We start from the raw sequence: 13,312 nt of genomic DNA, 5'->3' as shown, positions 1-13,312 counted from the left end.
ATGCATTGTTTCACTTAAGCACCACTATGAGTGCTAATGTGAGTCAATGCATTGTTTCACTTAAGCACCACTATGAGTGCTAATGTGAGTCAATGCAGAGTTTCACTTAAGCACCGCTATGAGTGCTAATGTGAGTCAATGTATTGTTTCACTTAAGCACCACTACGAGCGCTAATGTGAGTCAATGCATTGTTTCACTTAAGCACCACTATGAGTGCTAATGTGAGTCAATGCATTGTTTCACTTAAGCACCACTATGAGTGCTAATGTGAGTCAATGCAGAGTTTCACTTAAGCACCGCTATGAGTGCTAATGTGAGTCAATGCATTGTTTCACTTAAGCACCACTATGAGTGCTAATGTGAGTCAATGCATTGTTTCACTTAAGCACCACTATGAGTGCTAATGTGAGTCAATGCAGAGTTTCACTTAAGCACCGCTATGAGTGCTAATGTGAGTCAATGTATTGTTTCACTTAAGCACCACTACGAGCGCTAATGTGAGTCAATGCAGAGTTTCACTTAAGCCCTTATAACTAGATTCGGTTTGGGAATTTTAAATAATCATGAAACACCCCAATGGTAGTGAACCAAATAACATTGTACAAGAAGAGTGATGTACATAAGTTAATTTGGCTAGGTTTTGAATCAAAAGAAGACGAGTAAAAAACCAAGCAATTTTCGGCTGTTCTTCCGAAACTGTACTTAGGACGGAAGTGTCTTTCGAAATGTTTGCTAGTTTGATAGAGCTCTCCAAGACTCACAATTTGAAACTTTTTCGGGTCCTTTAGCCCTACAACTTTCGGCACAATTTAGAGAATTGGATAATTGTATATTTTTAGTAGTATGAGACAGAACGTTTTGTAGTACTCACGTAACATTACAAGCTTGCTTGATCCCCGGCTCGTCTGGGTCCCTCTTGGAGAAGTACTCTGGTACATGTGTCCTTACCGTGAAGTAAGTGTCCAAGGTGTTTTTGGCCGGCTCCACTCTGAAGTAGCAGCTGTGGAGGAACAGCACCAAGTCCTGGTCTGGGGGCAGCCAAAATAGAGCTCTTAGTCACTGAACAATGGGCCATACAGAATAGAAAATAAGTATTGAACCTGAGGAAAAAAACAGTTAAAGTGAGATTTAAATTAAAATGGTCGCAGCAGTCTCTGATTGACTTAACGACAGGAGCCAGGGGGACTATTACTACATTTTCATAATAATAATAATAATAATAATAATAATAATAATAATAATAATAATAATAATAATAATAATAATAATAATAATAATAATAATAATAATAATAATAATAATAATAATAATAATAATAATAATAATAATAATAATGTTATTTGCTTTACGTCTCACTAACTACTCTTTTACGGTTTTTGGAGACGCCGAGGTGCCGGAATTTAGTACCTCGGGAGTTCTTTTACGTGCCAGTAAATCTACCGACACGAGGCTGACGTATTTGAGCACCTTCAAATACCACCGGACTGAGCCAGGATCGAACCTGCCAAGTTGGGTTCAGAAGGCCAGTGCCTTAACCGTCTGAGCCACTCAGCCCGGCTTACTACATTTTCTTCGAATAGAATAGAAGAGAGTAGAACAGAACACTCCCCTCCCCTAGTTTCGAATCACATGAAAATTACGAGGGAGTAACCATTCATTGTAATAAAAAATGTGTTTTTTTTACATTCATATTACAACATTAAAAATTACAATTAAACTTGTTAATTATTTCAGCCTTATCTTCTTCTTCTTCTTATCCTTCATTTCCCACCGCTTTTCCCACACCTGTGGGGTCGCGGGTGCGAACTGCGTCGCACATATGGTTTTGACCCTGTGTTTTACGGCAGGATGCCCTTTCTGACGCCAACCCTGTATGGAAGGATGTAATCACTATTGCGTGTTTCTGTGGTGGTTGGTAGTGTGGTGTATTGTCTGAATATGAAGAGGAGAGTGTTGGGACGGACACATACCGCCAGTCCCCGACCCATAAGTATTAATCAGAAGCGATTAAAATCTCTGACCCGGCCGGAAATCGAACCCGATACCCTCCGAACCGAAGGCCAGTACGCTGACCATTCAGCCAACGAGTCGGACTTGGTTAGCTACTTCAAACTTCTTCTTCTTCTTTATCTGTTTACCCTCCAAGGTCGGTTTATTCCTCGGACTCAGCGAGGGATCCCACCTCTACCGCTGCAAGGGTAGTGTCCTGGAACTTCAGACTCTGGGTCGTGAGATACAACCGGCGAGGATGACCAGTACTTCGCCGAGGCGTCCTCACCTGCTATCCTGAACAAAGATCCTTTCGGGGGGATGGGAAGATTGGAAGGGATAGGCTAGGAAGAGGGAAGAAAGCGGCGTGACCTTAAGTTAGGTACCATCCCGGCATTTGCTTGGAAGAGAAGTGGGAAACCACGGAAAACCACTTGCAGGATGGCTGAGATGGGAATCGAACCCACCTCTATTCAGTTGACCTTCCGAGACTGAGTGGACCCCGTTCCAGCCCTCGTACCACTTTTCAAATGTCGTGGCAGAACCGGGAATCGATACCGGGCCTTCGGGGGTGGAAGCTAATCACACTAACAACTACACCACAGAGGCGGACCACTATTTTAATCTAATTTCTAAATTGTAATTTCTTTTTTCTTTAAAGTTTACTTATTTTGTCCTAGACGTTAACAGAGTTATACAGTCTAAGACACACATGTATCTTACCCTCTCTAAATTGTATTAGTGCTTAATTGTCTCTTCGGTGTTTATAGTGTTACCCTACAATCATAAAGTGCCTTTTGAATGAACTGAGTAACTGAAAGAATGACTGAGTGCCTTTACTGAATTCTCACGCAGTTTAATATTTAACTTAAGGAAAAAATAATAACGACACTGCAGAACAACAATTTATCTATTGCTACATTTAATATTATATTTAAATCTACAAGTAATTCCGTCTCTTATCCTTCCTTACTTTCCTTACTGCTTGCTTTATTTTTTCTCATTTCTTTTTGTCTCATACTTTTTAGAATACAAACAAATTTTGCAGTTCTTTCCAGTGCAATCCATTCCTCATTCAATAATTTAACAATTGTGTAGAATTCTTTCTCTCTTTGTACTTTTTCTTGATATTCTCTTCCTAGATATTTTACTCCGTCTCCCTACAAACTCTCAATAGATGCACCTCTTCCATTATTTCCCAGCAAAAGTAAACAACGGTTCTCGTCATGTTTTTCTCTCTGACCCTTATTCGTTGGCTGAATGATCAGCGTACTGGCCTTCGGTTCAGAGGGTCACGGGTTCGATTCCCGGCCGTGTCGGGGTATTTTACCTTCATTGGTTAACTCTCATAGCTCTGGGGCTGTGTGTTTTTGCTGTTACCTACACATGGCAGATGCCGCTCACCCTCATCGGGGGATCTGTCTTACAAGGGCTGCACTCGGCTAGAAATAACCACAAGAAATTATTATTATTATTCCTATATAGTCCCCTTAGCCACATTTTTCGACTATTATTAACATTTTAGACTCACTAAGGCCTTCATAAGTGCTAAGTGTCACTTTTGAATATCTCATAATTAGTAGCCAAATATTTAGGCATTGAAATTAAATGGTGTATGGCTTTTAGTGCCTGGAGTGTCCGAGGACATGTTTGGCTCGCCAGGTGCAGGTCTTTCGGTTTGACTCCCGTAGGCGATCTGCGCGTCGTGATGAGGATGAAATGATGATGAAGATGACACATACGCCCAGCCCCCGTGGCAGTGAAATTAACCAATTATGGTTAAAATTCCGGACCCTGCCGGGAATCGAATCCGGGACCCCTGTGACCAAAGGCCAGCACGGTAACCATTCAGCCATGGAGCCGGACATTTAGGCCTGGGCATTATAGGTTAGAATGCAAACGTATTAAGGAGTGTAACAAGTACAGCCTAGCCCGGACAACAGCTCTGCCATAAGGTTTGCATAACATATTAGGGGTTCAGCCTAATAGAACTTAGAATTGATATTACTCTCGCTACATAATGGAAGAGAGGACTGGACGACATTTGTTACTAAACAAACTACTTTGAGTTCTAACTATTGCTGCTTAAATATCCTTGCTCTATACATAATTCTTTCCTTCTTTCTTTCTTTCTTTCTTTCTTTCTTAATCCATTTACTGTCAAGGGTTAGTTTTCCCTCGGAAAAATTAGATTAGGATATGACGTCTTAAAGGAAGTAGATGAATGTTGTTACTTATGTGGTAGAATAACTGTAGATGGCAGAAATTAGGAGGACATAAAATGCAGACTAACACAAGGAAGGAAAACTAGTCTTAAGAAAAGAAATTTGCTCACTGCAGACATTGGTATAGGAATAAGAAACAAGTTCTTGAAGACTTTCATCTGGAGCGTGGCATTGTGTGGAAGTGAAACATGGATGAGAAGTAGCTCAAAAGAACGAGAATAGAAGCTCATGAAATGTGGTGTCACAGAAGAATGCTGAAGGTAAGATGAGCGGATTGAAGCATGTTTAAAGATAGGAGAATGTTGCCTGCCTCTGTGGTGTAGTGGTTAGCATGAGATTAGCTGCCAACCCAGAAGGCCCGGGTTCGATTCCCGCTTTGAAAAGTCGTACGAATGCTAAAACAGGGTCCACTCAGCCTCAGGAGGTCAACTTAGTAGAGAAGAGGGGTTAGATTCCCTTGGTTTCGCACTTCTCTTCCAGGCAAATGCCGGGATGGTACCTAACTTAAGGCCACGCTCGCTTCTTTCCCTCTTCCCATACACCCACAAGGCTTCTGTTTAGCATAGTTGGTGAGGGTGCCTTGGCGAGGTACTGGTCATCCACCTCAGTGAGTCCGAGGAAAAACCAACCCTGGAGGGTGAACGGATGAAGAAAGAAAGAAAGAAAGAAAGAAAGAAAGAAAGAAAGAGAGGAGAGTGATTTGAAAGCGATTGACCAGAAGAAGAGAGAGAATGATAGGACACATCTTTAAAGACATCCAAGGCTTGTTCAGATTTTTTTTTTTGCTAGTTGCTTTACGTCGCACCGACACAGATAGGTCTTATGGCGACGATGGGACAGGGCAGGGCTAGGAATGGGAAGGAAGCGGCCGTGGCCTTAATTAAGGTACAGCCCCATCATTTGCCTGGTGTGAAAATGGGAAACCACGGAAAACCATTTTCAGTGCTGCCGACAGTGGGGTTCGAACCTAGTATCTCCCGAATACTGGATACTGGCCGCACTTAAGCGACTGCAGCTATCGAGCTCGGTGCTTGTTCAGTTAGGTTTTTTGAGGGAAGTATAAGCGGTAAGAACGGTATAGGTAGATTAAGTTATGAATATGACAAACAGATTACAGTAGATGTAGGATGTAGTAGTTACGTGGAAATGAAAAGGTTGGCACAGGATAGGGTGACATGGAGGGCTGCGTCAAGCTAATCAATGGACTGATGACCCATGATCATACTAGAGTGTACTAGCTACACTAGTTCAATAATATTTCTCGTCTCTTGGTGTTCCAAAGCTCGTTGCGCATTAAGCACGCTCACGGCCTCCTGAAGGTGACCTTCCGCCTTTTTGCGAGAAAAGTACTCGATGCAAATACTTTCTGTTAAATATCAGTAACAAGGACGTCAACAATGTTGATATTCTGGTCTGTACTTCTCCTTGCAAAGTTATCTACAGCCCGTTTTTATATTCTTAAATGATATTAACCTTGCAGCACTTGTGACTTGAGTGCTGGCACAGTCTCACAGACTCATGTATAATTTTTACACACATACATACATACATACATTATCATTATAGACTGTTATGCCTTTCAGCGTTCAGTCTGCAAGCTCTGAGAATTTACTAAACGTCGCCACAATCCTCGATTTGCAACTAGCGTTGTGACCTCATTTAATTCTATAGCTCTTATCTTTAAATCGTCAGAAACCGAGTCTAACCATCGTCGTCTTGGTCTCCCTCCATAGCAGAGTCCATTACCCTTCTAGGTAACCTATCCTCCTCCATTCACCCCACATGAACCCACCACCGAAGCCGGTTTATGCGTACAGCTTCATCCATCGAGTTCTTTCCTAAATTAGCCTTTATCTCCTCATTCCGAATACCCTCCTGCCATTGTTCCCACATGATTGTACCAGCAATCATTCTTGCTACTTTCATGTCTGTTATTTCTAAATTATGAATAAGATATCCTGAGTCCATCCAGCTTTCGCTCCCGTAAAGCAAAGTTGGTCTGAAAACAGACCGATGTAAAGATAGTTTCGTCTGGGAGCTGACTTCCTTCTTACAGAATACTGCTGATCGCAACTGCGAGCTTACTGAATTAGCTTTACTACACCTTGATTCAATCTCACTTACTATATTACCATCCTGGGAGAACACACAACCTAAATACTTGAAATTATCGACCTGTTCTAGCTTTGTATCACCAATCTGACATTCAATTCTGTTGAATTTCTTACCTACTGACATCAATTTAGTCTTCGAGAGGCTAACTTTCATACCATACTCATTGCACCTATTTTCAAGCTCCAAGATATTAGACTATTAGACTGCAGATTTTCGGCACAGTCTGCCATTAAGACCAAGTCGTCAAGTCGCATAGGCCAAACTGCTTACTACATTTCCACCTAATTTAATCCCTCCCTGCCATTTTATACCTTTCAGCAGATGATCCATGTAAGCTACGAACAGCAAAAGTGAAAGATTACAGCCTTGTCTAACCCCTGTAAGTACCCTGAAGCAAGAACTCATTCTACCATCAATTCTCACTGAAGCCCAATTGTCAACATAAATGCCTTTGATTGATTTTAATAATCTACCTTTAATTCCATAGTCCCCTAGTATAGTGAACATCTTTTCCCTCGGTACCCTGTCATATGCGTTCTCTAGATTTACGAAACATAAACACAACTGCCTATTCCTCTCGTAGCATTTTTCAATTATCTGGCGCATACTGAATATCTGATCCTGACAGCCTCTCTGTGGTCTGAAACCACACTGGTTTTCATCCAACTTCCTCTCAACGACTGATCGCACCCTCCCTTCCAAGATGCCAGTGAATACTTTGCCTGGTATACTAATCAAAGAGACACCTCGATAGTTCTTGCAATCCTTCCTGTTCCCTTGCTTATAGATAGGTGCAATTACTGCTTTTGTCCAATCTGAAGGTACCTTACCAACACTCCACGCTAATTGTACTACTCTATGAAGCCATTTCATTCCTGCCTTCCCACTATACTTCACCATTTCAGGTCTAATTTCATCTATTCCTGCTGCCTTATGACAATGGAGTTTTTTTTACCATCCTTTCCACTTCCTCAAGCATAATTTCACCAACATCATTTTCCTCCTCCCCATGAGCTTCACTGTTTGCAACACCACCAGGAAGATTTCCTTTTACATTGAGAAGATGTTCAAAATATTCCCTCCACCTCTCCAGTGATTCCCTGGGATCTATTATGAGTTCACCTGAATTACTCAAAACACTGTTCATTTCCTTTTTCCCTCCCTTCCTAAGATTCTTTATTACTGTCCAGAAAGATTTCCCAGCTGCTTGAGATAGCCTTTCCAGGTTATTACCAAAATCTTCCCACGACTTTTTTTGGATTCAACAACTATTTGTTTCTCTCTGTTTCTTTCATCTACGTACAAATCCCTGTCTGCCTCGGCCCTTGTTTGGAGCCATTTCTGATAAGCCTTCTTTTTACGTTTACAAGCTGCTCTCACTTCATCATTCAACCAAGATGTTCGCTTTCTCCCCATCTTTACACACAGTTGTTCCTAGGCATTCCCTTGCTGTTTCTACTATAGCATCCCTGTATTCCACCCATTCAGTTTCTATATACCTGAACCTGCTTACTGTCTACTGTTCGGAACTTCTCACTAATCATGTCCATGTACTTCTGTCTAACTTCCTAGTCCTGGAGATTTTTCTACCCTTATTCGTTTGCAGACAGATTTCACTTAATCTAAACTAGGCCTAGAGGTACTTAGTTCACTACAGATCAGATAGTGGTCTGTATCATCGAAAAATCCGCGAAAAACTCATACATTCCTAACAGAATTTCTGAATTCGAAATCGGTTAAGATATAGTCTATTATGGATCTGGTACCCCTAGCCTCCCATGTGTAGCGGTGAATAGCCTTAAGCTTGAAGAATGTATTCATTACAGCTAAACCCTTACTGGCACAGAAGTCCAGCAAACGCTTCCCATTCCCATTAGCTTCCATATCTTCCCCACATTTACCAATCACCCTTTCGTATCCTGCAGTTCTATTCCCAACTCTCGCACTGAAATCGCCCATTAGCGCTATTCTATCCTTGCTGTTGACCCTGACCACGATGTCACTCACTGCTTCATAAAACTTGTCAACTTCATCCTCATCTGCACCCTCACATGGTGAATACACGGACACAATTCTTGTCCTAATTTCTCCAACTGACAAATCTACCCACATAATTCGCTCATTTACGTGCCTAACAGAAACTATGTTGCGTGCAATAGTATTCCTGATAAAGAGCCCTACCCCAGACTCTGCCCTTCCCTTTCTAACACCCATAAAGTACACTTTATAATCTCCTATCTCTTCCTCGTTATCTCCCCTTACCCGAATATCACTTACTCCTAGCACATCCAGATGCATCCTCTTTGCTGACTCAGCCAGTTCTACTTTCTTTCTTCCATAAGCCTCATTAATATTGATAGCTCCCCATCGAATTCCATTTCTTTCGCCATGTTGTTTCCAAGGAGTCCCTCGCCTGTCAAATGGGAGTGGGACTCCGTTACTCCCATAGGTCCGAGGCTTGCTTAAAATATTCTGAGCTCGGCAAATTCATGAAGCAGGATCCTACCCTACTTGCACATAGCCCACGTGAGGATCTCTCCTCTAACGGGTTATGGACCACCGCTGAGTTGTATAGTCCTATCCGCCTGAGCACAAGGAGGGCCGTGACTCAGAATATGTCCGAGATGCCCAATCCCATTCCATAGCAACTGGTATCCCGACTCTCAGGCCCACTTACTAGGCCACTCAGCCGTTGCCCATGGTTCACGAACTAGGACATGACTATGGTAACCCAGAAACATCAGCCATCCACTTATAAATTGTAAGCAACAAACAGTTTGAATTATTTTAATAGTTTAAATGGTTTATAAATAGAATTCGGATTTTTAGGTGGTAATAGGTTAGAATTCAAACGGATTTGGTTAATAAGAAGTGTCGCACAACCCGCTCTTCCATACTGTAGCAAGAGTAACATAAATTGTAGGAGTTCTTATAGGCCGTACTCCTAATGTCTATGCAAACCTCATAGCATAACTGTCGTACACGGTAAGATACACTTCTTATTGGCTTAAATAAGTTTGTAGTCTAACCGATCACCACCTAAAAATCCGGGCTCTATTTATAAATAACAGGCAAAGGTATAAATAAAACACTTGTGCTTCATTTTATAGATGCACTGACAATTGTGAAAGTTACTGTAAAAATGTGTCATGGTAGTATATACAGTCCAACTTCGATATCTCGAACATCCATTACTCGAATTTTCAGTATCTCGAAGTAACTTCTGTTTCTCGGCCGTTTGTCCTATTCTTCACATGTATTTATTTCTCTATTACTCGAAATTCGGTTAAATGAATATCTCGATTTATCGAAGCAAACATTTCCTCCCTTGAAGCAAGGGGGCCATTCTCCTTTCACCATTCCCTCGACTCTCCTTATCCTACAGCTCCGTCCGTAGAGGCAAAGATGTGTGTCTTATACCCCCCTTTGGGCGAACTGAGGCATACAAACTAGGTTTCTTTGCTCGTTCAGCGTGGCTTAGGAACGATCTACCCGTCAACATTAAATGTACAAATGTAAATATAGTTAAGTGTTGCGTTAGGAAGCACATACGGTGAGAAAATCCATGTGAATATGTGGAAGAATGAATGAGGGAGTGAAAGGTTGTATAAATGAGAAATATGTATACATTAGGCTATTCTTTGTTACTTTACCTGTAAATAGTGTTTATAACTGTTTTAGTTTAAGATTTAGGTAATAATTTCAAAGGTCAGGGGTACTACGTTTGGGGGGGCCTGTCCTTTTCCCCTGGTCTTCCATAGATACTGTAAAGGTTTATGGTAAATAAATAATAAATGAATGAATGAATGAATGAATGAATGAAATACTCTGTAACTCGAATTTTATGTAACATTAACTGTACAATGCGGCATTTGTGTTTTGCGAAAGCTACCTCTGTGGATCCGTGGTAGAGTGTCGGCCTCCGGATCCCAAGATAGCGGGTTCAAACCCGGCAGAGGTAGTCGGATTTTTGAAGGGCGGAAAAAAGTCCATTCGACACTCCATGTCGTACGATGTCGGCATGTAAAAGATCTCTGGTCACACATTTGGTATTTACCCGACAAAATGAATTAAATCTCAGCCATAGACGCCCAAGAGAGATCCGGTTTACTCTGTCTGCCATCTAGCGGACCTAGAGTAAAAACGGAACGTCGAAATTGACGAGCAGACAGCCAGATGGCGTCAAATCGAAATGTCTGCACACGGTAGCTGAGGCCATACGATTATGATTATTTGTGGTTTGTGAGGAAGTGAAGAAAGGTTTACAGTGATGCTGGGAGCTAATATGACGGGAACCTAAAAACTAAAACTTCTAGTGATAGGAAAATCGGCGAATACTCGCTGTTTCTCGGGTGTGAATTAATTACCGGTCAGGTAGGAAAGGAACCCACGAAGTCGCGGACGACAAGCTCCATTTACGAATCTCGACTGCGTGGTTGTGACGAGTACTGTCATCGTGAGGGGGGAATGGGGGGGGGGGGGAAGGTAAGTTTAACAGTAACAAGCAGGAAAGGCTAACGGAATTTCTTTCAAAGGTGTTAACAGAGGTATGTTTCTTGTTTCACTAGAGTACTGTATCCTATCTTGTAGAAAGTTGCTATAATAAGTGTTATAATTAAAGTGGTGCAGTAAAACATAGTTTGTTCGTATATTTTTGAGTACTGTTAAAAATAATGATTGCCATAGCCTTAAGGGGTTCACTGATAATTCTAAGAAATCATTGTTACAATTAGGTTACCATCAAAATTTCTCAAGTGTGTCTATTTCTCTCCTAAAATAAATGTAAATATATACTTTGTCGCCAGGCAGCCTCTGCATGAGGGGAAGTATTTCATAAAACAAACAATTTCTACCCGTAGATACATATGATATGTGCTATACATGCTCAGAAGCGGTATTCTATATATCTCGAAATTTCGATAACTGAAAATAAAATTTAGCTCCCGAGGTGATTCCAGATCTCGACGTTGCACTGTATTAGATAACAAAACTTACTAGTGTATAGAATTTGAAATTATTTGATATTAAACTATGTTCTAAAATAGCAAAACACCCAATGCAAAACATTTCCTTCGAAAATATTCACTCTGGGCTTCAAATTCTCTGACTGAATTTTCTATTCATAAACTTTTGGAAAATGGACTTCCCTGACATAAGAGTTCGGCATGATTTAAGACATAACAATCTTTTACAAAATCTGCAATAGTCTTACCCTCTATTCTGCAAATGAATCACATTATCTTTCTCTTCTTTGTCTGATTCTAAGGGCCGGTATTATAATGAGGGTTTAAACTGAAGATTGAGTTAAACTGTAATTTGAGTTTAAACCGATGTTGAGTATTATAATGACGGGCCTAAGTTAAACTAAGGTGAGGAAGGAAATATACGATCTTGGTAGCAGTGACTTGCGAGGAAAGATGACTGTCGATAATGTTTTGTTGTGACTTGCAAGATGACTATCGATAATGGTTTGTTAACTTCTTGTAGGTAAAATGGTGGATAAAAGCAATGAACGTGCAAATTTTACTTGTAAGGAAATAGAATTGCTTGTGCAATTAGTACAGAAATATTTATATAGTCCGTGAAAGAGTGGCCTTATGAATTCCTCCGAAATCTCCCATTTTAATAAACACACTACGGGAGGCATAAAACCGAAATGGTAATAGTAGCTGACTGATGAAGTCTACAGCATGATTTCTGAAATAGAAGGAAGTTACTTCATTTTCTAAAATTTACACTTTTGATATTTAAACAGTTCAAAACATGTTTACATTCTTACCTTTTCGTTGCATGTTTTATTCTACCACCAATTTACTGAAATAGGGTTATGAAAGTAACTTGAACCACTTCTTCGTCATCGCTTAGTATTTCTTCAAACACCTCAAAAGTATCATCGAGATCTATTCGTTCTGCCATGTTGTAAGATTATGTATTCTTAAACTTCAGTTTAAACGGTAGATAAGTGGCAGTAAAATTAATCTCTAGTTAAACTTAAGATTTTTATAATACACGACTAACAGATAAACTGAAGTTTAAACTAAACCAACAGTTTAAACCTCTATTGTAATACTGGCCCTAAATCGCTTTCATAGTCTTCCTCCAGTAACATTCTTATACGCTCACTTTCTTGTTCACTAAATAAAATTTCACTAATATAGACGTTCGCACTAAACCCAGCAAGAAGTGAAGTAATCAACATTTGAAACATCCGTAATGCGCGTAGACGTAATTTTATAGGAATGCGTGTGCATTTAGATGTGTAACACCAACACCTGACAGACCCAAACGGCTATTATTTTCCATTCTACATCTGATCACGGAACCCGAGAGTGCGAAGCGTAGCTAGGATACTAGTGAAAAAATATCAAGACTATGTTGACCATTCAATTACAGGAAAAGTAATTGAATTGGTTAATTAAATGTTATCTCAAGTACACCCATTCAGATTCCAGAATATTGAATTACATACTTAAGGGAAGTTAGGACTGAATTTATAAAAAATAGTAATTATTAATGGAATTGAATGAAATTTGGTTTGTAGTCTCCTAATGGTGAAAGAAGGTCATATACCAATTTTCAGGAAAATAACAACAGAACTTTCTGAGAAATTAATACTTAAAATTTAAAAATTTTAAAAATCGATAAGCACACAAAATGCTCCAGGTGAACAGTTACTTCAAATATCACATTGAAAACTGGTGTACAGGCACTTCAAGGTATGGAAAGAATTTTAACAGAGAGAAAGTCTGCATATGTAGTCCATGAATGTGAGGAAAAAATGTGTTTTATGTGTTTATGTTTTTCTCAAAGTATGCTAAAAATACCCCTTTGAAGGCTACTATCCTTTAAAGTATCAACATTATAAGAAATTCCTTCTGTTAATATCAGGACAATACAGGTGTTAACAACCCATGATATTCTCATGGAATTTGAAACCAAATTGGTTTGGCTGGAATATTTTAAATACCTGAAAATGTATACA

At 40.1% G+C, this 13,312-nt stretch overlaps 1 protein-coding gene across 1 annotated transcript in view; it reads right to left on the bottom strand.

The window, feature by feature from the left end:
• Positions 1 to 13,312, bottom strand: part of LOC136886371 (alpha-tocopherol transfer protein-like) — a 133,507-nt gene that overhangs the window by 42,603 nt on the left and 77,592 nt on the right. Inside the window, exon 3 of the mRNA XM_067159116.2 lies at positions 873 to 1,029. Within this exon, the coding sequence (XP_067015217.2) occupies positions 873 to 1,029 (157 nt within the window). The remainder of the gene's footprint in view (positions 1 to 872; positions 1,030 to 13,312) is intronic.

This window comes from Anabrus simplex, chromosome X (assembly GCF_040414725.1).
Source record: "Anabrus simplex isolate iqAnaSimp1 chromosome X, ASM4041472v1, whole genome shotgun sequence".
Classification (NCBI taxonomy): Eukaryota; Metazoa; Arthropoda; class Insecta; order Orthoptera; family Tettigoniidae; genus Anabrus; species Anabrus simplex.
Note: the sequence above shows the minus strand (reverse complement) of the source record. Positions and strands in the feature narration are given on the sequence as shown.